Source organism: Corvus moneduloides, chromosome 3 (assembly GCF_009650955.1).
Source record: "Corvus moneduloides isolate bCorMon1 chromosome 3, bCorMon1.pri, whole genome shotgun sequence".
Taxonomy (NCBI): Eukaryota; Metazoa; Chordata; class Aves; order Passeriformes; family Corvidae; genus Corvus; species Corvus moneduloides.
Genome location: NC_045478.1, coordinates 116,927,633 through 116,952,431, shown reverse-complemented (window position 1 = coordinate 116,952,431; position 24,799 = coordinate 116,927,633). Strand labels below are relative to the sequence as shown.

The following is a 24,799-nucleotide window of genomic DNA, read 5'->3' as shown; positions in this document are numbered from 1 at the left end:
GTGATCAGCAGCACTTCCACCATGACCAAGAAGGGAAAGAAAGGCCTTGCCTCCAACTTTGGTGAGAAAGCACAAGGAGAGCTGGCAGCATCCCTCCTGACCTGCTTCTGGAGGTCAGCTGAGTCTTGATGCTGCAGCATTTACCTTTGCTGGTCTCACTCCCAAGTCTACTCGGCTCTTCCCAATTCTGCAGAGGCTGCAGCTGTAGCAGGAGCCCTGCTCTGTGCCCTGCAGTCAGGATAACTATGCCCTGTGCCAGGGCACTGCTCTGCCTGCCTGCCAAATAGCAGAACCCTCCCTTAAATCTCTGCTATCAATAAAAAAAAGCCCTTTCTCTAGCACTCAGCTTGTTTCTTGTCTCTGATGTGAGTGAACCCCCCTGGACTGGCACAGTCCCTACAGCACAGTGCTCCCAGTGTGGCTTGTTTTACAGCACAACAAGAGCTGCTTACGCAGGGCAGGGCTCCCACTTCTGTGCCCACTTGGGTCCCTGCCCAGACTCACCAAAACCACCTGCGTTAGAGCAATAGGAGAGTGGCAAATTTAAGAGCCTCAGAGTGCCAAGCAGATATGGGGATTATTTCAACTTCATGGTTTCCCAGTTCCACGCACACACTCCTTGAAGAAATCCCTTAAAACTGTCTGCTTCCAAATAACCTGTATACATCACTGGCTCCGAAGACGACACATGATGAAATAGCCTTACAAAACAAATCCTTATATTTCAGCCCAGCTGAGCATCCAAGTGCACAGCAAAGCCAAGACAAACACCGCACTGCTTTCGCCTGGAAACGTACGTGGCTTGAAAATCCCCATTGTTGCTCTATCCCAGAAAATGAATCATCCTCCCCATGGGGTTTTGCCTTGCCTCCACACATTTCGCAAGGCTCCTGGCTTTATAACAGTGTGGTGCACGCGGTGACTCCTGGCAGATTCCTCGGCTCGCTTGAGAGCGAGGAGGCAGCAGCTAATCCTCCTAACGATGATTTTCCTCCTGCAGCATTTCTTCCTGCTGGTCATAGACTTACTGCTTGCCATGACCCTTTCCTGCCTCTTTTATGCCTTCGCGTGCATTTCCATTGTGTTCCTGACCTGCTGCATTATCATCTTTTCCTTCATCACCATGGAGAGGAATGCTGATATGAAAGGGAGAGCAATCGTAATTCTTGTGTCCAACAGTTCCATTGGGAGGACGTTTGCAAGGAACCTGAATAAAGCAGGTTTTGGGGTGTCTGCTGCACAATGGCCTGCTCAAGAGAAGAGGACAGTGACAGAAGAATGCTCGTCAAACAAGGAGGTAGCCCAGCTCCACCTGACTGAAGATGAGTATCAGAAGACAGTGAAAACCTTCATAGAAAACCACTTATCCCTGAAAGGTAACTTTTAGGGCAAACTTGTGGATTGTGCCTACTGTAGAAATTAAAATGCACAAGATTGTGAGATTGTAGTTCAGCAAATGAGGAAGGCAAGAATGTTTTAGAAAATGGTAATAACACTCTAACTGCATTACATTTTGTTGTGCAAAACAAAAATTTTGCTTTTTCCAGGGGAAAGACCCTGCTGTGGCTGTGAAAGGCCCCAGTAGACCACAGTCCCTGGAGGAAGGCAAGGTAGGCCAAGGAAGGAGGGGGAGAAGGTCCTAGCAGAGGGCTGGACTTGCCCTGAGAAGAAAACACAGATGAACAAGGGGGAGCAATGCCCAGACAGTGACCTGAGGTGAAGGAATGTGTCGCATTTTTAACCTCTTCTGGATTAAAAAAAACCCAACTGAGCTCCCTCTTGACTTTTTGGCTGTTGTGAGATTCATAAGAGTTAGGTCAGAGCTTCATGTGGCGGGCTGGGACAGTGTCTCTGAACCACACTGCCATCGTTTCTGTGGGAATACAGGACCAAAAGCAGCTGGCAGAGCTCATCTGGGATAGCACAGGGCAAGTGTCCTACTGAGGGGATGGCTGTAAGCACTGCTGGGGAATCCCCCTGGGTCTTTCTAGGTGAAGGGTGCCAGTGGGAAGACTGGCTTATGCCCTGCTGAGTAACCCCTGCTATCCAGGAGTCTGTGTCTCTACAGCCATAATTTTACACCTATTGGGAGTGACAGAAAATTCAGCCTCAGCCATCAGGGCTGCAACCTCATTGCCCTCAGGGCTACAGGGTTACATGGGAAGAGGCCAACCCCTCTCCTCCACTGTGAACCTACCTAAGGGCCCTCTGAGCTGCAGAGCTCTCTCTCCTTCCCCATACTGCCTCCTTCTTTCTCCAGCTTCTCTGTCCCTCTCCTCCTTGCTCTTCTCTCTGTGGTCTCTCCGAGGGTCCCTTTGAGGTCTCCCCAGGGCAGCCTCTCTGCTTGCTCACACCAAGATGAGATCTCAGACAACATCCACATCTCCCCAGGACAAGTAAGACCCTTTGCACTGCTGCCCAGCACTGAAAGTTGTCTTTGTGCTCCCAGGCCCTGCAGAGGAAGGACATTTTGGAAGTCAGAGCCCGCACCATGAAGCCTCCCGTACTGCAGACACCCTAGGGTAGGGAACCCTAGCCAACACCTGCTGCTGGCTGCAGCTATTCAGGACAGAGTTCTCTCCCATTGCTCTTCTCCTCAGAAGCGCCCAGAAGACCAGCAGTGCCTGTGCAACTCTGCATGGCCCAGGATACACCCCCCAATTCACTGCCTGCCCACAGGCTCCAGAAATGGGTCCCTGCACACCAGCAGTGGGTTTCAAACTGAGTGCTCAGCTCCTGCATGAACACTTAGGCTCACTTACCCTGGGAAAATTAGTCTGGTGAAACCTTCCTGTGTGGACAAGGCCTAGAAGCTCCCCAGGCTGAGTACCAGCATAATCCTGCTCTGGAAATGAACAACAGAGGCTTTCTTAACCAGTAATGATCTGTGGGAGCTGGTGATTTCTGTGGGCCTGTGCTGTTCTAATTAAATGAGACTCTGGCACAGTGATACCTGTCTTTTTTTGCTCTTGGTCATCAAATTTTTTAGTTTGGTCCCCATGCTAGTTAAAGGCTTTTGCAGGTGTCATGTTTTTTTGACAGAGTGATCTGTTGAAGGATCTGTGAGGTTTTACATTTAGGATCTCCTGCATAATATTCACATCACAGATGTGGATGTTGAAATGTATTTCCCAAGTGCTGACCCAATTGCATGGCAGATCAAAGCAGTATGTTGGGAGGGGAAAAAAAAGAAAAATAAAAGAAAAATTAAAAAAGAAAGAAAACCTCACTGTTTTCTTAGATTTCTTTGTTAACAGTTTTGAGTGAGTGCTGGTATCCATTCTGCAAAATTTACTGTAAGGTGAAACATGAACACTCACCACCAACTGACTGATAAATGAAAGAATTTAAAGCAAACCAAAAGCCTGCATTGGTGGGTCCCCACATGCAGTTTGGTCAGCAGGATCCAGACAAGGGCAGGAGAGAGTTTGTGCCGTAGGGCAGAACCATTACACAACCTTCTCCATTTAAAAACTTCTCTTACGCACTTTGTGTATGCAATTTTTAGTTTCTAAAAAAAGAAACCTCTGCTAGTTTTTATGGGGTTTGTTGTTTTTTGTTTTTTTTTTTAATTACTTGTCCCCATAGGACATTTTTACCATTATATCTTGCTATTGTAAATAAAAAGATACTTGTTCTAAATAATCAAATCTTTTGAAATTCATCCTAAATGCCTTTTGAAGTAACACAGTGAAGACAGAACCCCCCAGTCATAGTTCCTTCTAGAATTAAAATACTTAAGACAGCTAAAATAATCTGGTTTTCATTCTAGTACAGGCCCAGCAACCCAAATTTCCAGGAAGGTTAACACCTTTATTTTGCAGTGAATGTACAAATTAATAAGGTGCTATCAGGCCTAAGGAGAATGTAACAAAGATACAGAGAAATGCAAGTCAGCCCCATTCCAAATTCTTCCTTTGCTGTGTGATAGCTTAACTTGGTTCATAAAAAGCCTTTGGTGCCTTTAGATCAGATATTTAAACTTCCTCTGTGACCAAGAGGTCAAAGAGACAGAGGGAAAAAGATGAGAAAAGGAGTTTTATTGCTCACCTCCAGTAGCTGAGCTTGTACTACGAGATATTGCAAGAGCTCTTGGCATTGTGTCCGAGTCCTCTGTGATCCAGCTGCTTGACAAACTGCTGTGCTGTGCTGCTCTTTGGGCAGGAAATGCTGGCAATTGCTTCACGATTTTCAGGATTGACTGCAGGGAGGGTGGGGTAGGGCAAGCAGGAAAAAATGTAGAGATGGGCAAGACCCAACAGACAGCCACCTGACCTGACTCAAAAAGAGTTCCGACAACCAGCTGCTCATCTGGTTAACTGCTGGAGCCTCTGCTCTCACAGTACCTCGGGGTTCACCTGATCACACACACAACAGTCACAGGGCTAAGCAAAACCGGCACTGACTGTGCCAGAGGATCCCAAAGTGGTTTGAGTTGGGAGGGTCCAACCCCAATGCCATGGGCAGGGACGCCTTCCATTAGACCTGGTTGCTCAAATCCCCATCCAGCCTGGCCCTGAACACTTCCAGGGATGAGGCATCTTCTGTAATTCCTCAGGTTCCCACAGGAGAGATATGAACAATGCCTCACACAGCACAGTGTCCCTTTCTTCGTTCAGATCTCTGCTATTCTGAAGTTGTTTGCAAGAGTCCTGTTGGTTTTCATTGGGTCAGGATTTCATTTCTTGTACCTGAATCTCAGATAAGACATGACAACTGCTGGATTCTTTGGTACTTACCACCTTCTCTCTGTCCCTATCTTTCAAATAGGAAGGACAAGAACTTTTACACAAGCAGAGAACATTATTAATTTGCACCAGTTATTTAATTCCTAAATAATGTTAGGACCCATGTCTGAAAGACTCTCTCACCACCACACTTCACCATGGTGTTTCAGACCAGTTGGAAGTGCACGTTTCCAAGCATTGCTCTGCAGGCTCCAAAGGACCTGGAGAGAGCTCCCTATGCAGACAGCTAGGCCAGTGGGAGATACTGGACTGTCATCCTTGGCCATCTGTCCTCATCTCTATGTTGCTGTTGGCAAAGTAGCTCTCATGACCTCTCCCTAAGTTAGGGCAGGCAAGATCACCTTATCATTTGATCAATTTAAACAGGTGTGTTAAATAATGTTAATCCAGCTGATTACTTTCTTGTGTGCACCATGGGACACTCCTGCAATCTCTGTGAGCAGAGCTGTGAGGGCAGTCACACCAGCCTGGGCAGGTACAGCTAATCCTAGGCAAAGAAAGGTGTCCACTGCTGCTGTGGCTTGCTCGAGGCTGTGTACTGAGATGCTGCCAGAGCTGTACAGAGCACTGAGGTATTGAGGCTTCCAGCAGCCCCGTGGCTCCTTGGACAGTCTCCACCTCTTCCAAAGGTCAGGCTGCTTTTGCAGCTCTGCTGTGCAGCAGGTAGCAGTGGTAGATGCTCTCCTGTTACTTCCCCTTGCCTTGTACCTCTCCTTCAGCATCCCCAGACTTCAGTTTGCCATGCAGTTTAGTCCAGGAAGGCACTCTTGGGACAGAGATCCAGAAAGAAAGACCCTACAGTGAGCCTGAGCAGGAGACAGAGACATTGGAACTGCTGCCTTGTGTGGTGGACACACCGTAGAAACTCTTTTGCTTCCTTAGGATGCCAGTGTGGTTGACCAGGTTATTTTATTAGAAGGCAATCCTTACTCACTCTCCATGCTATGCTTACCTTAGGATAAAGGCAAGGCCATACAGCCATTCCTACACTCAGAGCAGAGGGGAAGCTCAGCTTTCTTTTGGAACAGTATAGCTTAGTGCGTGGCACGAGCAGCCGTTCCCACCAGCTGCAGAGATGGAGTGAACAGATGCAATAATAATTGACTGCAATGAACTACAAGGGAGTAAGGATGAGTAAAGCAAACAAAATCACACACTCATGCAATTTTAAAGAGTACTGCATTATTTAACTTCACTCAGCTACAACTACTGCAGGCCACCTTGGATAAATCAGCCCATTTTCCAAGCTGTAAATGACCGTGCTTGGACTTAAGAGTGAAATGAATAATTTTTGCAGCAATGCTTTCGTGCCTTTAGTGGGGGTTATCCAGAAGTCTTTGAAAAACTGGCTTGCAATTATATTACCTTCCTGTCTCTTGGGGATTTATCAAAACAAGAGAAGCACTTTGATACAGCAGCATCAGGGCTATGAAACAACCCAGAGACAGGAAATAGGTCTCATTCTGAAACTATAGGCTGGGAAGAGTTATTTATTTTAAGATGAAGGGGAGCTCCCCAGTCAAAGCTTCTTTTTAAAAATAAGGATCTGTGCATCATCTAGAGTCAAGTTTTCTTCTTCCAAATGAAGCCCTGCCTCCAGTACCTACATTTTATGGGAGGCCAATTTTCACTTCCTTAAAGTGGTTTTGTAATTTCTTGTTTCGACAGACTTCTCTGCCAAGAGCCGAGCACCCAGGACACACACATAGAACCTCACGATTAAAGTGTTACACAACCCAGAAAAGCTGCAGCAACACTTCTCCTCTGTCCCCATCCCTCACTCATTGCCAGTGGGCAGAGCCCATTTGGGTTCAAAACCTCCACCCCAAAGCTTTGGTTTTTTGCTTGTTGGTGGCTGGAGAATCACTGCTTGCAAACCAAGATCTTTAAGCAATAATTAAAAATGCATGTTGGTCTGCCCTATGTTAAAAAGAGGGTTATTTATTGGGATGCATTCAGAACACGTTGCCATGCTCACCACTAAGACCAGCCATGAGTACAATGTGGAAAGAGAAGGAGGTGAAAGAGTCATGTGCTCCCAAGGCCTTTTTTATCTTTCTTCCAAATCTTCTGTTTGTAGACAGGAACAGAAATGGATCATTGCTCAAAAAGAAACTAAACAAAGCCCAGGCAGCTGGATACTTATGTTATACTGGCTCCTAAATTCTGCCACAAGCCATTTTTAGCATCCTAAAACAGTACCCTCCTCACACTGCCCCCGCTTATCTCATGTGAATTTTGGTCCTAAACCATAAGTTTATCTTACAACAAACCTAGACAAGAGTTTGATTTCCAAGCTGCATCAATCATTAAACCACACAAGACTGAAGAGTACTTTTAGAGATGGCCAGAAAGATATCTATATTTATGATATGTCATTCTTGAAACAAGTGATCAACACATTTTCATGCAACTGCAGTGGCAGGATTAGAGATGCAAAGTAAAATAAACCCAAAAGTATCTGGGAAGCTGTTTATTTACCACTTATGCATGATGCTAAACTAATCTCTGATTCTGGAAGTCATTGGAAATAATCACAGGTGTAACATAACCTCTACACTAAGTTAAAAACTTCCCAGACAAGAGCTTAGCTTTGCACCAGTTTAGAGATACTGTCTTTGATTAACCAGAGTTGGGCAGCTTCTGACCAGAAAGTATTTTTGAAAAATACCAGGATTAAAGCCCAAAGAGTTCTCCAAATCAAAATAATGCATTTTTTCAGAAAGTGTGTCTGCACCTGTATTTTTTTTACTCCACCCCTTACCTCAGTCCTTCAGAAAAGTTTTCTAGAGGTCAGTCATCCCAGGGAATGGGAGCCAAGTGAGAAAAAGATACCTGCAGCTCTAGTTTCTCATGTTACTCTGTTTGGAGACGGAAACTGCTGAACAGTTCTAACACATATGCTTAGAGAATTAATTTGAATTATGTGGTAAAACTGAATATGCATAAAAATTGAACACTTCTGTATATGATAATTAAATACTTCCCTGGTACAAATAAATTAGCTATGATTACAGAACTTCTAAGTAGATTATTTATTTTAAATCTACTCTTTTCATATTTCCCATTGAACAAACTGTTTTCCCAACACTTACGCTGCAAACTCCAAGGTAACACACAAGGATTGTGTGGCATTTTCAGTAGGAAAAGGGGGGAAAGAGCAAACTCTTGTACAGAGCTCTCCTTGCAATAGGACAGAGGACTTGGCCAGGTCTATGGTCAGCTTAGCCCCTGGAGCTTTACTTTGGACTACACCATTCTTCTGCTTTCCTGGGGAGGTCCTGAGGGGAAAAGTCTGGCAGGTACAGCCTGTGGCACTAAAGCTCTTGAAAATCCCAGCAGAGAGCTGAATTTCACCCCTTGGTAGGCTGACTTAGTTATACGGACTTCAAAAGAATGGCTTAAGTTTAAACTAGGCAACCATCTGCCACCAGAGGGTTAAAAATCAACCTGTTTTTCACATCTATTGAATTATAAATGCATGTAGTGAGAACATTTTAGACCTGATGCTTCATCATCATTAGGCAAGTTATTTGTTCTGACTATGTTATCAAAAAGAAGGAGTACCTTCCTTCTGTTCTTAGGTGCTTTTTCCTGGTTTCTAGAACTACATTTATTCTTAAGTATTCACTGCTCTGCTTTGGTCAAATAGCTTGAAATCTATAAGCTGTCTGATAAGAAATTACCCTGTCAGGCAGCATTCATTTCTAACCCCTGACTGGATGTGAGTAACTTTTTAAACCATCAGACTGAGGCACAACAAATAGTTATTTTCAATAATGAGTAGTATTCATATTTCCTCCCGTAAAAATATTTATCACCAGAGAAGCATTCCCTGTGGTTATTCCAGACATTTACACCTGTATGTGTCTATTTAGCACACCACCTGACTGCTTCTCCAACAGGCTTTTCCCTCTAGGTCTCAGTGTTAGTGTTTAAATTCCATTCTGCCTTGACTTCGAGGTGGAAACACAACATACACACCAAAGAAGTCCATTTAAACCTCAGAGCAGTGCCAAAATCCATTACCCCAGAAAGTTTTTGGTTTTTCTTATCCTGTTCTGGATTTGAACTGCTCTTTTCCTGTAAGAGTCCAAGTGCCTGTCCTTCATTACAGCCTTGTTTTCCCCACACCCATTTTAAGTGGTCGTCATTAAATTAACTGAGATGTCACCAATCTAAAGCTAAAACCCCTTTCAGGTTACTTGCCTTCCTCTCCTTTCCTTTGGCCACCTTTGTGGTTTCATATTAAATATACTAAAAATGCATTTTCTCTCTTTGTTGCTACCCAAGACTTGCACAAAATCGGGAAAGCTTTTAGTCCTCATCAGAGATTTGAATTTCCATCCTGTTTTAAATTATGGAGCACATTTTCCAATGAATAAACACACTAATGGAAAATTCCCGAGCAGTTCCCATAACCATACATACAACATTAACTAATTTACCAGGTATCAAACTGCAAAGTGAGGGACCAGGTCCTTCTTATCCATCCATTCCACAACAGAAAGATCCAGAAAATAAAAATACAGGCAGAAATATGAGAATAAATTATAACCTTAAAGAAAAAGGTCTATAATAATATAACAGAATCAAAGTCCCCAAATATTTGGATGCTGGAAACAGAGGTGACAGAAGGAATGCTCCTGTCATCCATTTGCTCTCTGCATCCCTCTCTTTAGACCTCTCCAGCAGATTTTTTTTTCATGCCACCAGCTCCAGGGCAGAGATCATGTCTGTCTGTGTCAGTCATGTGGATACTGATGCAAAACAGGTTGATGCATTGACTCTGCAACTCAGACATGGGAGCAGGTAAAAGGAGACTTTGACTCTTAGCTCTGTTTTCTGAGAAGCAGAGAGGCAAAGTGCTGAGAAGGACAATTCATTGCCAGAAAAACATCACCAAGAGTTTTCTTGGGATCTTACTAGGACACTTGGGAGGTATTTTCCTTCATACCTTATTCTGGCTCTCTAACCAAGGCCAGGCAGGGCACTTCTTTCCTCAAGCAGGAAGTCAGTGTCTCCTCCAACAGCACCCAGCCTTTCCCCTCTCCCATGGATGCACTTTCTGGAGACAATCTGGAGCAGCCACCAGGTTTTATGGAAATATGGCTCCCAAGCAGACACTGCATTCCTATGGGTCAGAGCCCTTTGGCACCCTATTTTGAAGTTACACAAGCACACAGATAAAAATCCTCTCTCAAAGGTTGTTCACTACAGCACAGACAGAAAGGCCCCAGTTCTAATTCATTTGTTCTACAGAGTAAAAAACTTTTGTACCTGAATATGCCCCCGTGTGATATTTGGACATAATGGCTTGGCATTACAAAGGGAGTAAGTGCCTTGAAGAGAACAGGTCTCATTCACTGATGGTTTCTAATAAATGCCATTTGATTTTTCCTCAAGCATATTTCTTGGAAAATACTTCCCTTGCTTTGGTTCTAAGAAAAGCAATTTGCTAACATTTGTCTGATCATAAAATTGATTTGACTTTCTGCAAATAATCTGACTTTCCAATGGGTTGCTGAACTTTTTGAAGTGCATTAGGTCATTCATAGAACACAGCTTTCTCCTGTTTATACTGGACAGCCTCTTCATATGATTGATGGAAACACTTCCAAAGCTTTTGTAAAAATAACTTCAAGGAAATGATTAAAAAAAAAAGATTTGAAATTCCAATGGAATATGTTATTACACTTTTCAGTGGACACAGGGAGGAATAACTGAACCAGCTCTATTTCTAACACTGTGAATCTTGCACACTATGGCCCCCTCCTCCCCAGCATGGATCGCTGCTATTCAGCTCATTACCTTCAGGTTTTTAATTAGAATGAGTTGCAAGTGGCAAGATTTCATCTGTACTCCTATGACTTTGGAGAAACATCACCACCCAATTCAAGAATGAGCCGGGTGAGTTAACTTAGCTCGTACCCTGTTGATTTGGCAGGCATGTATGGGAAGATGAGGAAGCCGTCGATCCTGATATGGGATGAAGGGGCACGAGACACACATGGGTTATGTGAGAGAAAAACCTCCTGTGAGGGGAAGAAGGCTTTCAAGGCTCCACGCAGGAACTGCTTATTGCAGGCAGGTACAGCTGAGCATATTGCATTTCTCTGACAATGTCTAGACGAGGGGCAAAATGTCTTTTTAATGTTGCAGCCAATATAGGGGTTTTTTTCTTAATATTCTTTCCAAAATTTCAAAAGCAAAGCCCTTGTTTGTGGCCACTCTTCACCAAGGCTGGTCATGGACAGCTTAAAACGTGGGTTTAAAGGTTTTAGCTAATGTTCTGCAAAACTCTTGCTCTCTCAGACTGGACTTTTAAACAAGACTACCTGGGTAGGACAGAGCCAACACATGCAAAATCAGCTCTCCAAAGCTCCCTGTCCCAGGGACCACCCGAGTTCCCTCTTCCTGACATGGAAAATAAAACCCCATGGTTCCCATCAGCAAAATTTAATTCAGTAATTGGCAGCATTGGGCCTTTATCAGATGGCAGACATTCTCCTCCTGGTTTGCTCTCCCCATGGAAAATTCTGCTGCTTTAGCATCCACTTGGAAGAGGTGTGTTGTCAGGGCTAGTTGTTTGTAGGAAGGAAGACTTCCTGATTAGAAATAACCCTCTAATTAAAGCATGGCTTTATTTGTTTACATGTCACAGTCATTTGTAGTTAGTTATTCAATTATAAATTACAAACAACAATATTTAGTTTTAGCTGCATGTGAAATCTCCTCTGCGAGACTGTTGCCATTTGAAGGTGCTCTCTGGGCTTGTAAGAGCCTCCACAGCAGAGGCAGGCTCTGGCCCTGGGGAAGGGATGACTCTGGCTGTAGTGCCCCAATGCACTTGGCAAAAGCACAATGACAAAAACAATTGTAAGATCAGGCAGCTAAGCACTCCTTCACGAAATAGCAGAAAAAAGTAGGCATCTCCTCCTGTCCCAAGTGGTAAGTATTATATGCAGAATATATCCCAGAAAGATGAGGTAAACCATCAAGAATTCTCTCCCAACTGCCTGATTCTTCCCCTCTCTCCTTATTTACCACAAGACCCTCTGGGTCCCAGGCAGCCAGCGCTGGGAGGTGCAGCACAGATGGTCACCCTGCTAAACCTCCTGCTGCTGGCTTCCATGACCCAGGTCACATTTGAGGGGCCCATTTGCACAGTGTGGAGGGAGCTCAGCCTGTGAGCAGCCCTGGTGCAAAGGGCAGTGGTAGGAGTGGGACAGGGAGCAGTACCTCCAGGCTGTTCACTCTGGGAATCCAAACCCCATAAAAGCTGTGCTGAAGATACTTTTTTTTTGACACATTAATGTTGTCTTTTGCTGTTGAGTGGTTAAACAGCATCACTTTTCTATTTGCAGCTCTCTACTTCACAGTCCTCTTTCACCCACTGAACTGTGTCCTGACTCTCCTGAAGAGAAGCCCACAGCTGCTTGTGCCTCTGCTGAAGTCCAAAAACTGACAGGTGAGGCAGCACCCTCACAGCTCAGTTACCTGCCAGCGGTAACCAGCACCTCCTGCACCAGCAGCTCTTACCTCTGCTGGGACAGGGAAGGGGCACCCAGGTGGTAGGGAGAGGGCTGGGGAGGGCTGGGAGAGCAGCCTCCTGCAGCACTCTGACACCTGAAGGCTGCTGCCTTTCTGCATCAGTGTGGCCCTGAGGAGTCCAGCCCGGGGCACAGCAGTAGATTCAAATCAGTAGCAAACAAAGACCAGCCAGCTCAGTCTCCAACACCGAGGTAGAGCATTAACGGCTCTCCAGCATCTTAATGGATTTTATGATGAACAATAGCTGCTCTTAAAGGGCAAACCCCAAAATATCCTGTCTCTTGTTCATTGCTGGATCATCTCCCCCCAGTTCCTGTATTCTCACTGCTGCAGGCTCTGAAAGCTCTTGAATTACTCCAGCACATGGCTATGAGAGCAATTGAAATGGTGTTCCCCAACATCCGTGCTTGAGAAGAAGCACCTGGAGCACCCTATGATTCTCTGGTCCAAGCTTTAGGACTGGAGAGAAAACAGAAAAAAATCCTAAAAACAGAAAATAAAAGGCCAGACAGCTCATGAGACGACCTCCCAGTGTCCCCACTGGTCAGTCTAATCTTTTCTTGCTAAAGGGGAGAGGGTCCCGGGCTCTCCATCTAACAGTACCACAGGTGCCAGGTTCTCAGTAGCATCTTTAACCTTTCTGAGTGTTGGATCAGGGCCATAAAGCAGGCTCTGGATGCTGCATGGAACACAGAAGTGGATACAGCCTGTTAGCCCCTGCCCTGTGTCACCAGTGGCCACTGCAGCAGCTGGGCCGAGGTAGGACATGCAGCCAAACAGCAGCAGGAATGAACTCAGTGAAATGAGTGAACAGCACTGAAGAGCTAAAACTCTTCTGCTGTCTTTCAGCCAGGAAGGAAACCCACAGAGCACTACACATTAACACTGTCACACCACAACGAAAAAAAAGGAGCACAGCTGGGATCAGAAGTGACAAACTCCTGGCAGCAGGGGATTAGGAGTGGTGACTTCAATTGCAAGACAACAAAAAACTGTGGATGAAGACAGAAAACATCTTCAGAACTATGACACAGGTCTCCAGCTCCCTTGCAAGTCTAATCTGTAAGGAAGAGAACACCAAGACACTGAAATTTTGGGTTGTTCATTACAATGCTGTACTGTGCACACTGGGATATGCACAGGGGGAAAAAAACATCTGAGGTGAAGGGAAATAAAGGAAGATCTCTGCTGGGAAGAAAAATGCTAGGGCTTGGTTTTCATTATCTAAAGCCACAACTCAGAACTGCCTGACTGATGATAAGAGATGTCACCCACCCAGGGAGCTGGATCCAGGGAGGAAAAGGAAAGCTTTCAAAACAGCTTCTGTAAGACATTAAACCAGCTTAATATCAAATCAGACCAAAACCAAACATTTTAATTCTGTAACATCAAAGCACTGAGAGAGAACATGCTAAAGCAGAAAATTCCTGAATTAAAAGCTTGAGATTTTAGTCTTTACACATTTGGCAAATAACCAGTTACATTAATAATGCCAAACCCATATATTCTGCAGAGCATCCCAGGAAATGTTTCCTTTAGTCAGAACCCTGCTTTAAGCCAGTGTTGTCAACTCCCTCAGTGCAAAATCCCCTTCTGTGCACGTAACCCTGTACAATTTCAGCTGATAACCATTATTTTCTCCTCCAAAATACAGCAGGGGACATGTGTGGGCTGCTGCATGGCTCTTGCTTCTCTCCCAAAGTGACCTTCGAACAAAGGATGCTGCCTGCTTGTATACACTGTAGTATTCACGGTCTGAAATTAGATACATTATGTGAGCAAAGCTCCTGAAGACCTCAGTGGAAGTTTTGCTGGCCTGAGGACTTAGGAATGGCCTACATTTGTTTATAAAGCTTTCCAGTCCATTGGGATGCAGGGAACTACTGTGTGCAAGCATAAAATTATGACTGTGAGGCAATACCACCATGAGATACATTATAATACAACTGCACTTAAAAAAGTATGTTTAACACCAAATTAGTTCTATCAAACTAATACTGAAGTTATATACTGCTGAAGCTGACTAAGGGATCTGAATGCCCAGATGCTTTTAATTTGAGTGGGAATGAGGGATTTGAATTCCTTAAATAATGTTGAATGTTTCATCACTAACATATGACACAAAAAAATTAAAGCAACTGGCTCTTCCAGCCTACAAACCTGGCCAAAAGATTCTGGCAACATCTTGTTAGACATATCTCCCCAAACATAGAGCCATTAAAATTAGAGATTCAGAAATTCCTGAAAACATTCCAAGTCTTGATGAAGGTTTTCAGAAAAAGCCCAGCAATTCCAACATGTTTTTCAATAGATCACTTTGATCCATTTAATAAAAATGTAACTGGGCTAGAAGCGTTTGCTTAAAGAAAAATAGCTTTAGCACCAAATCCTGTGTCCTGCAACTCAGAACAGAAACAACTGATCATCCAAGACCTGTTCTTTCACCTCAATCTCAACTGCAACACTTCCATTTTTTAACCTATTTAAGAAAGCATGGAATTACATTTCAAATAGAACAGATTTTCCTGGGTAACACTGTAAAATTATTTCCCAACAGAACCAAAATGTTAGTGGTGATGGAGAAGCAGAGAGAAGCTGGTTACATGAACACATCCTTTTAGCATTTAAAACTATGTTAATAACTAATCTACAAGCCAATATTATTCCTTTAGAGATGTCTGCATGCTTGTCAAAAGATACTAAGAGACCATACCCTTGGGTTAAATACTCTCCGGTATTGACACTCCCTTAGTAGCAGCCTCTCTCTATTTTGGGGGCACTGTTCTCCTGACGTTCGTCTCCTGAGCAGGGGTCAGCCATAGAAACAGCTCCACTGAAGCCAGAGCAAGCAGTACCAACCTCCACAGTGGATTTTGGGAGGTGTTTCAGACAGCTTGAGGTGAGAAATTTCCCTCCATGTGTTTACTGTATTCAGGGAAGGACAAAGAGGGAGGAGAAGGCAGGAAAGCAAAATAATGATTAGTGTAATGGGATTTGCTATTCTTGTTAATGGTTTAATCAATATAAACATATACAGAACGCTCTTGCGTGACTGCCACGCTCAAGTGTCTCTATATTTAGCTCAACACTCTTAAGCCATGGTCAGTATCACCTGCATCTCTACTACCCACTTCTGCAACAACAACAACAAAAAAAGGCAGGACTGGAATTTCCTGTGTCTAAAACTCAGCCATGCCCCAGTGACCATGCCATGGTGTGTCCTGGATGCGCTGGATACTCCAGCACACCATATGGAGGTTACAGGTCTTAGGACAGGTGGGACTTGCTCAATATGAACAGGATAATCTTATGGGTGCTGTGCTTCAAGGCGCTGCTTGCACCAGACTTGCAGGTGGAGCCACACGTGCTTCTGCACTGGAGACAGCCCAGTGTTGCAGTGCTTGGTTTGGTTTAGCAAGCCACAACCTTCCCGGAGAGCACAGCGGGGCTGCTTAGGGCAGGGCGCGCAATCCGCCCTCCCGTAGTGCTTTTGCACGGCCCCGAGCTCCTGCTCCCGTTAGCTGGGCCCGCAACACGGTGACAGTAAAGGAGGCCAGAAGGGTCTCTCCATCGGGAAACTTCATTGTTACACGTTGCTCCGCTGGTTCCCAGAGGCAGAGTGACCGAGAGGGACCACGCGGTCAGGGAGCAGGGGGGTTTTCTCGGAGCGCGGGGGCGGTACATGGGCGGAGTTGGGGCACAGCAACCAATAGGGAGGACCCGAGGGAGCGGCCAGGACTAGGGGAAGGGGTGCCCACGTGGAAGGGGCAGACCTTTAATAGGAAAAGCAGTGGGGAGAATGCAGCTCCACGGCCCAACACTTCCAAGGCTTTGCAGACCAGACACACTTGGATCCTGTGCTTGTCGCACAGTTTTTCCTTGGAGGAATAACTTAGCACCAGCCCCTGACTTGAGAGTTCATCAATGAGATTCTGAAGAGATGCGAAAGATAGGAAAGCACACAGTCACAGAGGGACAGGGCAGAACTGGTCCCAGCACCCAGAGGCTGGTGGTGCCCCACTGGCTTTGCCGAGTTCTGCCCTAGAGCAGTTGTATTTGCTATTTCATACTATGACACTTACGGGATATTACTGGTGTCATTCCACAGGACACAGCATGTGTTCTAAGGAGCCACGGGCCTTCCTTACAATTCTTTACCTTGATTTTAGGCAGAGAGAGAGAAAGTTTGCCTTAACTTTTGCTTTCATCTCTCTAAATAGTGCCAAAAGCATATATAAACATCCTATTGGTGTATCACTACAAAGCTCATTTAAAAGGCTTAAAACTGACTTTGAAATAAGCTGAGACAATCTCCAAATTGACAAGTGCAAGGGGTGTGGGGGGGAATAATCTCTACTAAAGGCAGCTTTCCCTGCGGAACAGCTTTCCCCACTGCCAAGCTCAAAGGGAGGGGGCACTCCCCCATTCAAAAGCTGTCCCCACAACCTCACAAGAGGGAAGTTGTGCCATTTATAGCTGCTCGTCTGGGAGCAGGCACATCACTGAAACAGCAACTGCCACAGGCAGCTTGCGTCCGAGGAGCCTGGATTCCACGTCCCAGAGCACAGGAACTCGGAAACGTGAAGTCACAAGATTAGTTTGCTATAATGTGTCTGATTTATTTTGGCATTCCGTAGGGATCCAAAAAAAAAAAAAAAAAAAAAAAAAAAAAGGCAAAAAATAACTATGGGCAATGCTGTTGTATCAGCTCTGAGAAGCATGAAAAACCACAACTGCAAGAAACAATGTCTTATGGGTAGGTGAGTTATTTTGGCTTTTCGAATTTTTTTTTAATAAGAAACAACTCACAAGTTCCCATTGTGCCACTTGGATACACTTTGCACTGCACTGTGTCATAGGTCAGCTCATGCCCAAGGCAAAGCCTGAAATACCATTCCCCACTGGAGTGCCAAGACTGTCACCACACAAACACATTCAAACCAATGCAAATATTGATAACTCAGCAATACAGGAAAAGTTCCACGCTTCCAAGGAGAAGTTGAGTAACAGTCCTATCCTGCCAAGGGCCAGCAAAACAAACCTCAAACACTGATCAAAACTTTAAATACGGCTGAATCCTTGTTTCAGAAGAGGTCTCCCACTCCTCTGCCTCTTTTCCAATGGATGTGAGAACCTGTTCCCCTATAGAGACAGGGCAGTGAAACTGACAGGAGCATTACAGAGTGTGACCTGGGGAAAAGAGAAAGCCAAGGGGTCTGGACTCCTAATCCAGTGTTCCAGGAGCCATTTATGTGCCAGACAGGCTCTGGATAATGCTGCTGACCAGTCATGTCACAACATTTGGACTTGAACATTTCTGTCAGATAAATCTCAACATTTTCAAGGTTTGGGTTTAGGAAACTGAGATCAAGCCCATTAGACATTGGCTGTCCCACCAATTAGTCAGTTCTCCTAATGAGGAGAATTCAGTGAAACTGCTTTATTGGGAGCTTGTTTATAAAGCAAGTTCAGAAGCCAAGCAAAAATTCCAGTTACCTCGGTTATTCCTTATTTGTAGTACTACTGCTGCTGCTTGGAGAACTGTCAGAAACCTGTTCTACATTACTGCTCTTTATCAGCCTTCAAAACCATCACTGAGGGGCTGAGGCAAAGTGGAACAAAGTCAACAACTTGTACGTAGCACACTAATTATCAAGTGAGTTTCAAGTTAGATAATGTGATTTACTAGTTGCTGCATGCACCCTCCTACCCTGTTCTTACATTTAATACTTGTTACACAAGTAAGTTACACTTACATGTTTAATACTTCTAAAATGCAAAACCTCTGGATAACTAGATCTGCACTGCTGGGAAGGCAAGATTCCCTTTCCATTGATATGAGATTACTGGCTCTGACTTAGTTAAATAAACCTGGATTCATGCTGTTGGATGAGTGTAAATTAGCCCTAGTAGAACCAGAGGTCTAGAATGGATTTCCAGAGGTTATTTAGTCCACTGGCCTGTGTAGGGGAGGACATGCATAGACCATTCCTGACAGACTTTAGCCTATTTTGAGAGAGTCACAGACCTCTCCCAGGGAATCCACTCCAGTCCTTCACACTCCCTTAGTATCAGATGAATTAATAAAAATAAAGTGCCCCAATTTTCCCTTGAAGCAATGTAGCCCAAAGCTTCTTGTCTTAACTGCCAGGGTCAGGAAGACCAAATTATTGCCTTTTTCCTTTGCAGCAGCCAACAGTGTTTTGGGGAGAAACACAGCCTTCCCCTCAGCCTCCCTCTCCTAAGGATGAAATCCCCTCCATCTTTCCTAGCAAACAGAACCTTTTGGAGCTTGGATCAGTCTTCCTGCTTTCCTTTTTATGCTCAACCCAGTCCAGCTCAACTTTGAGGTACACTAGGCAAAAGCAGACACTCCTGCTTGCTAGATTATTGCACTTGCCACAGGGGGAACAGTTCTGCTCATACACTTAATGTGCCCTTTTCTGTAACAACGTGGTATTGTTTATCGATCATCAGCTTGTGAGCCATCAAAATCTTCCATGCTTATTAATAAGCCAACTACACACATAGCTGTTGGTCCCCAATCTATCATAACTATAGAATAACCTCTATGAAGAGTTATTGCAATACACAAATCTGTATCAGCAGAGGGACAGTGCACTGTGACAGCTGCATGGCAAGCTGCTTTTGGTCGGGTTTTCACCACCTATCCACTTGCAAACATCATACTGAATTCTAACCCTGCCCAGTGTGCTCACAGCCTTTCCAAAGTGTTGCCAGCTGCAAGTTTAAACTGCGTGTTCTCTCTTGCATCAGCCATTCTACAGGTGTGAACAAAAGACAGATGCAAACCAGAACCCTCCTCAGACACATCTCGATCAATTTTCTAACCAGTTTTGCATGCAGATATTTTCATCTATGTCATCATCATAAGAGCACATGTGAAGCAGCTTCAGAACTCAAACCTTTGAGTCGTGTGTCTCAAAAAAATTATGCTGCATTTTACTCATCCCCTCCATTTCCTCTCGGTGCTCTCCAATAGTTTGGTTATTTGTTCCAGTGTTTTTCCAGGAACTGAAGCTAAGCTGACAGGTCTATAACTCTAGACCTGTTTGTTAGCACCACTTTTGGACCTACAGCTCAAACCTGCACTCCTGGGCTTTGCTCCAGCAGGCCACTTTAGCACATATTTAATTAAGAGGGAGAGACATCTGTGGCTGTAGAGGGGTTGAGTCACATGCTTATTGCTACACATGTGCTTGGATGTTTCTCTGGTTTCTAAGAATAGATACATTTAAAAAATCCAAACAAACAAAACCCAACACACCAAAACCAAGCAAAACAGAGATGTCTTTTCATACAATGCTTATGACTTTAAGAATGGAAATGCCAACAAATACTAAACATTGATTTAGACTTTTCACTCATCCTAGGAAATCATTCTCCAATACCCTGTGATCATCTCCACTATGGTGACTTCTTTTACTACTGTGCTGCTTCATTCTCTTGTTTTGTTAGATCTCTCTCAAATCCCCCACGATACCTATTACATTATGCCTCCAGCACATTCTTCAGCCTTATTAGCCCTTCCTTTTAGGGAGATAATGAATTGATTAGATGTCACTTAGCCTGTCATGAACTGCTACTGACACCTCTTGCAGCACCTTTCTGTGCATTCCAAGGGTACTTCTATGCTTCTGAAAGACAGAGCAAGACTAATCTCACTCCCAGGCCAGCTCTGCCCAGACCAGCTCACACCAACAGAGCAATTACCTCTCCTGACTTTAGGATTACCTGTAGCAATATCCCAGGAGGAAGCAGCACACACAATAGTGAAGCTCACCTAAAATTCCCCACTACCACCTGCCAGCTCAAAAAACCTCTCCTAACCTCCCCCTAAGGCAGCTTGGTTAAATACAGCCCTGGATCTGATGCTGCTGCTTAGCAAATGAACCACTTAGAGCTGTGGAGCGGGTGGGACTCCCCCCACTGGTAATCCCTCAGCTCTGCCAGTCCAATGGATAATTGTCACTTGAACAGAGTCACCTGAATCATCAGGCGCTGAGCCCCAGCCCCTAACTCCCATCAGCTTTGCTCTGCTACATTTTCCCTGTTCCTTTCACTGCTTGTTCCTCGCTTCCAAGTCCAGGATGGATGTGGTCGGTCAGGTTTTCTTCCACACCTCTTAGAATTTCTTCATTCTCTCCACGTGAATCATTTCCCCAGATCAGCAAAGAGACCTCAAAGCACACTGCTTATTCCAAACTAAATTTATCTTATGCATACAGAACTGGGGAGGAATTCCAGCTACCAGAGATCTCTTGCAAGCTAATTATTCTTCAAAGATGTTTTAGGCAGTCCCAGGGAGCATCTAACTATTGATTTTCTACTCTGTATAATTTCCCTGCAAAATGTAATCATTCTTCTCCTGTCTCACACCATCACTTGTCTCTCAGAACAACCTGGGAACAATAAAAGAGTGGAATAGAGGGCACCAAGAAGGGCACCATCAAAAATATATCTCTGTACAAGCAGAGTCTGTAAAAGCAAACCCAAGAAATATCTGTAGATCTTGTTTAATATTCATCAGCCAGTGTAGTGTATAACTGATACTCAAATGCAAGTATTATGAAAATTCAGGCTAGAAGGAAATCAAATGGAGACAGCATTCTCAGGATGCTGCCATTTCAGAGTTTCTCATTTCTGGATTTCTAGCATAAATTTACCATAGAGAGAAATGTAGCTTACAAATGGCTACATTTTTATATAAATTCACTTCTTGTAAAAAAAAAAAAAAGAGAAAAGGATTTGGAAACCAGAGACTCCAAGGAACTGGCCTGGTACAAATCTATTCCTAACACATGATTTTATGAAACAACAAAGTAAAAATGGAATTGAGACCAGCACATCTTAAAAACCCTGTTGTGCAATATTAAGCTGAGGTTTTTCCTCCGCCTCCTTGCACAAGAAAGCCCTTGACACATGATTAACTTCATGAACATTAAGACTGCCTTCTGGCTTCAGAAATTTGGCACCTTTAAATATTCCTGTAATCAGAATATTTAAGCAGATACTGACTTCTATGCTGCTGCTTAATTCCTGTGTGTTTGCTATGAGCTCCAGCCTACTTAAGGACACCATCGAATCATCCTTTGACACTGCCCAGTGAAGTGCTTGCTGAGGAACAGGCAGGCTCTGGAGGGGCCAGAAACACCTTTATCATAATCAGACAACACAGGCAGGAAGATAAGGGCTTGTTAGGAGGGAACAGGGAGAACAGGGTAGAACTGCCCACGTCAGTGCTGCCAAAATTCAGTGATGTAACTTTAAGCTACTCCTTGAATGTTTAAATCAGGACAGGGCTGCACAAGGCCGGCTCCATGAGTTGCCTTTGGGTCCCTGTTGACCTTTGTCAAGGATTTGCTCTTCCCTCGTGGTATGGCCATGACAGGATAAAGAACTGATTTTGATTTCTTCCATGCCTAGGATTAGAACTTTGCAGAACCTGGGACAAATGTTGGCTCTGAGGCTGTGCCACCCAGACTCGAGCCTGGTTTAATGAAGTTTTGTCATCCCCTTTCCTCTAGATGTCCAATCACAGTTCAGGAGGGAAAATGAAATGCTTTGGAAAGTAGAACACACAATTACCATTTGTGGCAGGTTTTTTTACTCATTTTTTTCAGAGATTTCCAAGTCTTTCCTGTTTCCCTTGGGAAAATAAATTCTTATCAGAAGCTATTTAATGACAGAAAAGGAAAAGCTATTATCAACTTAAAGAAAAAGAAAACAGCTGAGAAAATTTGGGTAAACTGTGTCCTGCTGCTGCTGCTGCCAGGCTGAGAAGTTGGTGCTCAAAATAGAGCTCCTTTTGTATGCCAGCACTTAGCTATGCATCCTGGAATTCATTATTTACCAGCCTCCATGTGACACAGGACTTTCAGAAACAGGATATTCTTTAGCAACCTAGGTAAGAACTCAGCCTCCAAACGTTCCCCGTGCTTTGGGAATGGCTTTGATTCTCACTGGTCTGAAAAACAACAGTGGTCATCCCTGTGCACTGCCAGAGCAACACCAGTGGGCTCTGCTTGAAAGGAAGCTGGTTTGAGGTGGAAATGCCATGACAGAACTGGACTGCTCTGTGGCACATTGTGTGAATTGAGTCAAATTCCTGTTCCCTGATTGTCTGGCACCTTTGAAAATCTGCCAAAATTAAAAAGGAAATGCAACACCACCAGAGGAAGGGAATGGCCAAAACCCACATGCAATGTTTATCATTAAAACCTTAAACCCAAAGTTCCAAATCCAAAGGCTTAAAGTTCTGCTTTGAGCCCCGTATAAGAAGCATTAAAAATGACCCAGTTTAGAGTGACTCTGAGCAGCTGGAGCCCTGTCAGGAGGCCTTGAACATTCCCTGTGCTGCTGCAAAGCATCTCCCTTACATTTGGGGGTCCATTCAAAAAGTGGGTATTTGCACAATGGCAGGAAGTACCCTGGCAAAATCCCTTCAGGATTTAAAATACATCTATTATCACTTTCCCAGCATTAACAAGAGCACTGTCTTCTACACCTTCGGGCATCTGCATGCCAAGAAATGAGGGCAAGATGCACGGATGCTGCAAACCAAAGGAGAAGACAAGCTGGGAAGAAGCCAAGCTTCACCCAGGAGCAGAGTGACATTTCAGAACGTTATGCTTGGGAAGGTGCCAGTCCAAACGATCTGTGCACTGCCTGGGCTGGAAAAGTGAGCCCCCATATTCCTGTAATGGTGCAATTGCAATTTCTTACCAGTGATGCAACTGTTAGGGGAGGCAAAAATCCAGTCAGGGAAACTGCTCAGCTCAGGGGTATAGGAAAACACCAGCTTCCCAAAAATGGGTCCTGTATGTTCTCATAAAAGTAGGACTATATGAGGAGGCAGGGAAAAGGGCTTAGAAACTGCCCTAAACAATAACATTTCCATCCTGTTATCCTCAAAGAGCTGGTCCTGCCAGCCATGTAGTCCCCCTTTGAACCCAGAAACTGGCGGTCTGTGCTGTCCCAGTGAAGGGCCAAGGAGGTAACCCCTGCAGCCGGTCAGAGATGTCAGGCTGGACCGTGCTTCTCGCAGCTGGAAATTCAACTGTGTCAGAGAAACCAAGCTTTCTTTTCTGTGGGCTTTCCAGGAGGAAACCAGACCTATTGATTAATTCCTTTTGCATAATGTAGGTGAGGTTTGGAACCAGATGCAGGTGGGTGAGTGGTAGCTGCTGGCTCTTGAGTCACCCTCTGTGGGTCTCAAATTGCATCAGTGAGCTTAGCAGCAAATTTCAGTATCTCTGTTTCTCCTACTCTCTGCTGTCTATGATATGGCTCCTCTTGCACCCCTCCAGCTCTACAATGGAGTTGACTTTTAACTTCTATTTTAAAAAATTCTATTTGACTTCTATTTAAGAAAATGCAAAACTTCACATATTTCCATCCTGTGGGCTTTTACCTTTTTTTTTTTTTTTTTTTTTTGAGGGGCAACAGGGTCTGCACACAGGACAACTCAGACTTGTCAATAAGGAAACCAGGCTTCTCTGTCACATTTGTCTCTGATTTGATCTGTTCTCTTGGACCACTTCTCCTGCACTTCCTTACCCATCCTTGTGCCCTCACTACCAGCTGATACACTGCTAAGGAGAGGCAAATGATAGTACAAAATTGCACAGTGATTTCCACAGAGCTAGTTCCACTAGAAATTGGTGCCTTGGCTCCTGCAGCCTGGACCAACTAGCAAATGATGTGCCACCTTCTGGGCTCTCCTTGAACACGAGGCCAATAGGAATGTGAACCACCCAGTCTCTGATTTACACCCTTAGCTAGAGAGGGATGACAGTAAAATTATCCACACCTTCCCCTGTTACCAGCGTTCTGCAGGATGACAGACCTGGTGCTTTTCAAGCAGACTCCTGGCTGTGCTGGTCATCACCTCAAAGCACAATCTGCCCTTCACATGAATGTCACCTTACTTTAGAAATATGCAGCGATCTGGGGTTATTCAGCAGCTGTATCACCACGGGCTCTGTCCAGGATGAGCAAGCACAAGCCCTTCTGAGGCCTGTAAGCTGATGGCACCACAGAGCGGAGAGAAAAGATGCTGCTTTATGCCAAGTCAGAGAAAGAGCAGCACCCTCCTGTGCTCATGTGTATTTATTGCACTGCAAACTCAGAGCTCTTTTGCTGCTCATCAGCACGAAGTATTTTTTGGCCATCTGCCTCCTAGGTCTCTTTCATTGCACCCCGCTCCAGACTGTGTTTTCAGAGATGTTACTTTCCCGCTATTCCTCTAAATCATCCCAGCCTGCCTGGTTTCTCTGCGGTATTTCCTGCTTGTCAGTGTGGCTCACCCGCTTCCTGCCCATCGGATCCTGCGGTGCAGGTGAGGGCTGGCACGTACACTCGGCATTATCGGAATCCTTAAACCCGGCGCAGAGGGTGCTGCCCGGGGCTGCGGGGCAGAGGCCACTTCTGCCTGCACAGGGAAGGTGGAAGGTTTTCAGGGCCATCCTCTTTTC

The 24,799-nt window shown here is 44.7% G+C and overlaps 2 protein-coding genes across 4 annotated transcripts in view; one reads left to right on the top strand and one right to left on the bottom strand.

The window, feature by feature from the left end:
* The window catches only part of PAK5 (p21 (RAC1) activated kinase 5), a 116,845-nt gene extending 112,585 nt beyond the window's left edge, over positions 1-4,260 (bottom strand). Inside the window, exon 1 of one of the 2 annotated variants that reach the window (XM_032103695.1) lies at positions 4,051-4,260. In XM_032103695.1, the coding sequence (XP_031959586.1) occupies positions 4,051-4,099 (49 nt within the window). In that variant the 5' untranslated portion in view covers positions 4,100-4,260. The remainder of the gene's footprint in view (positions 1-4,050) is intronic. The other variant, XM_032103701.1, reaches the window with a different exon arrangement.
* Positions 909-24,799, top strand: part of LOC116441608 (D-beta-hydroxybutyrate dehydrogenase, mitochondrial-like) — a 44,017-nt gene continuing 20,126 nt past the window's right edge. Inside the window, exons 1-3 of one of the 2 annotated variants that reach the window (XM_032103704.1) lie at positions 909-1,376; positions 10,696-10,835; positions 12,116-12,219. In XM_032103704.1, the coding sequence (XP_031959595.1) occupies positions 10,738-10,835; positions 12,116-12,219 (202 nt within the window). In that variant the 5' untranslated portion in view covers positions 909-1,376; positions 10,696-10,737. Of the gene's footprint in view, positions 1,377-10,695; positions 10,840-12,115; positions 12,220-13,151; positions 13,710-24,799 lie in introns of those variants that run through there. The other variant, XR_004239171.1, reaches the window with a different exon arrangement.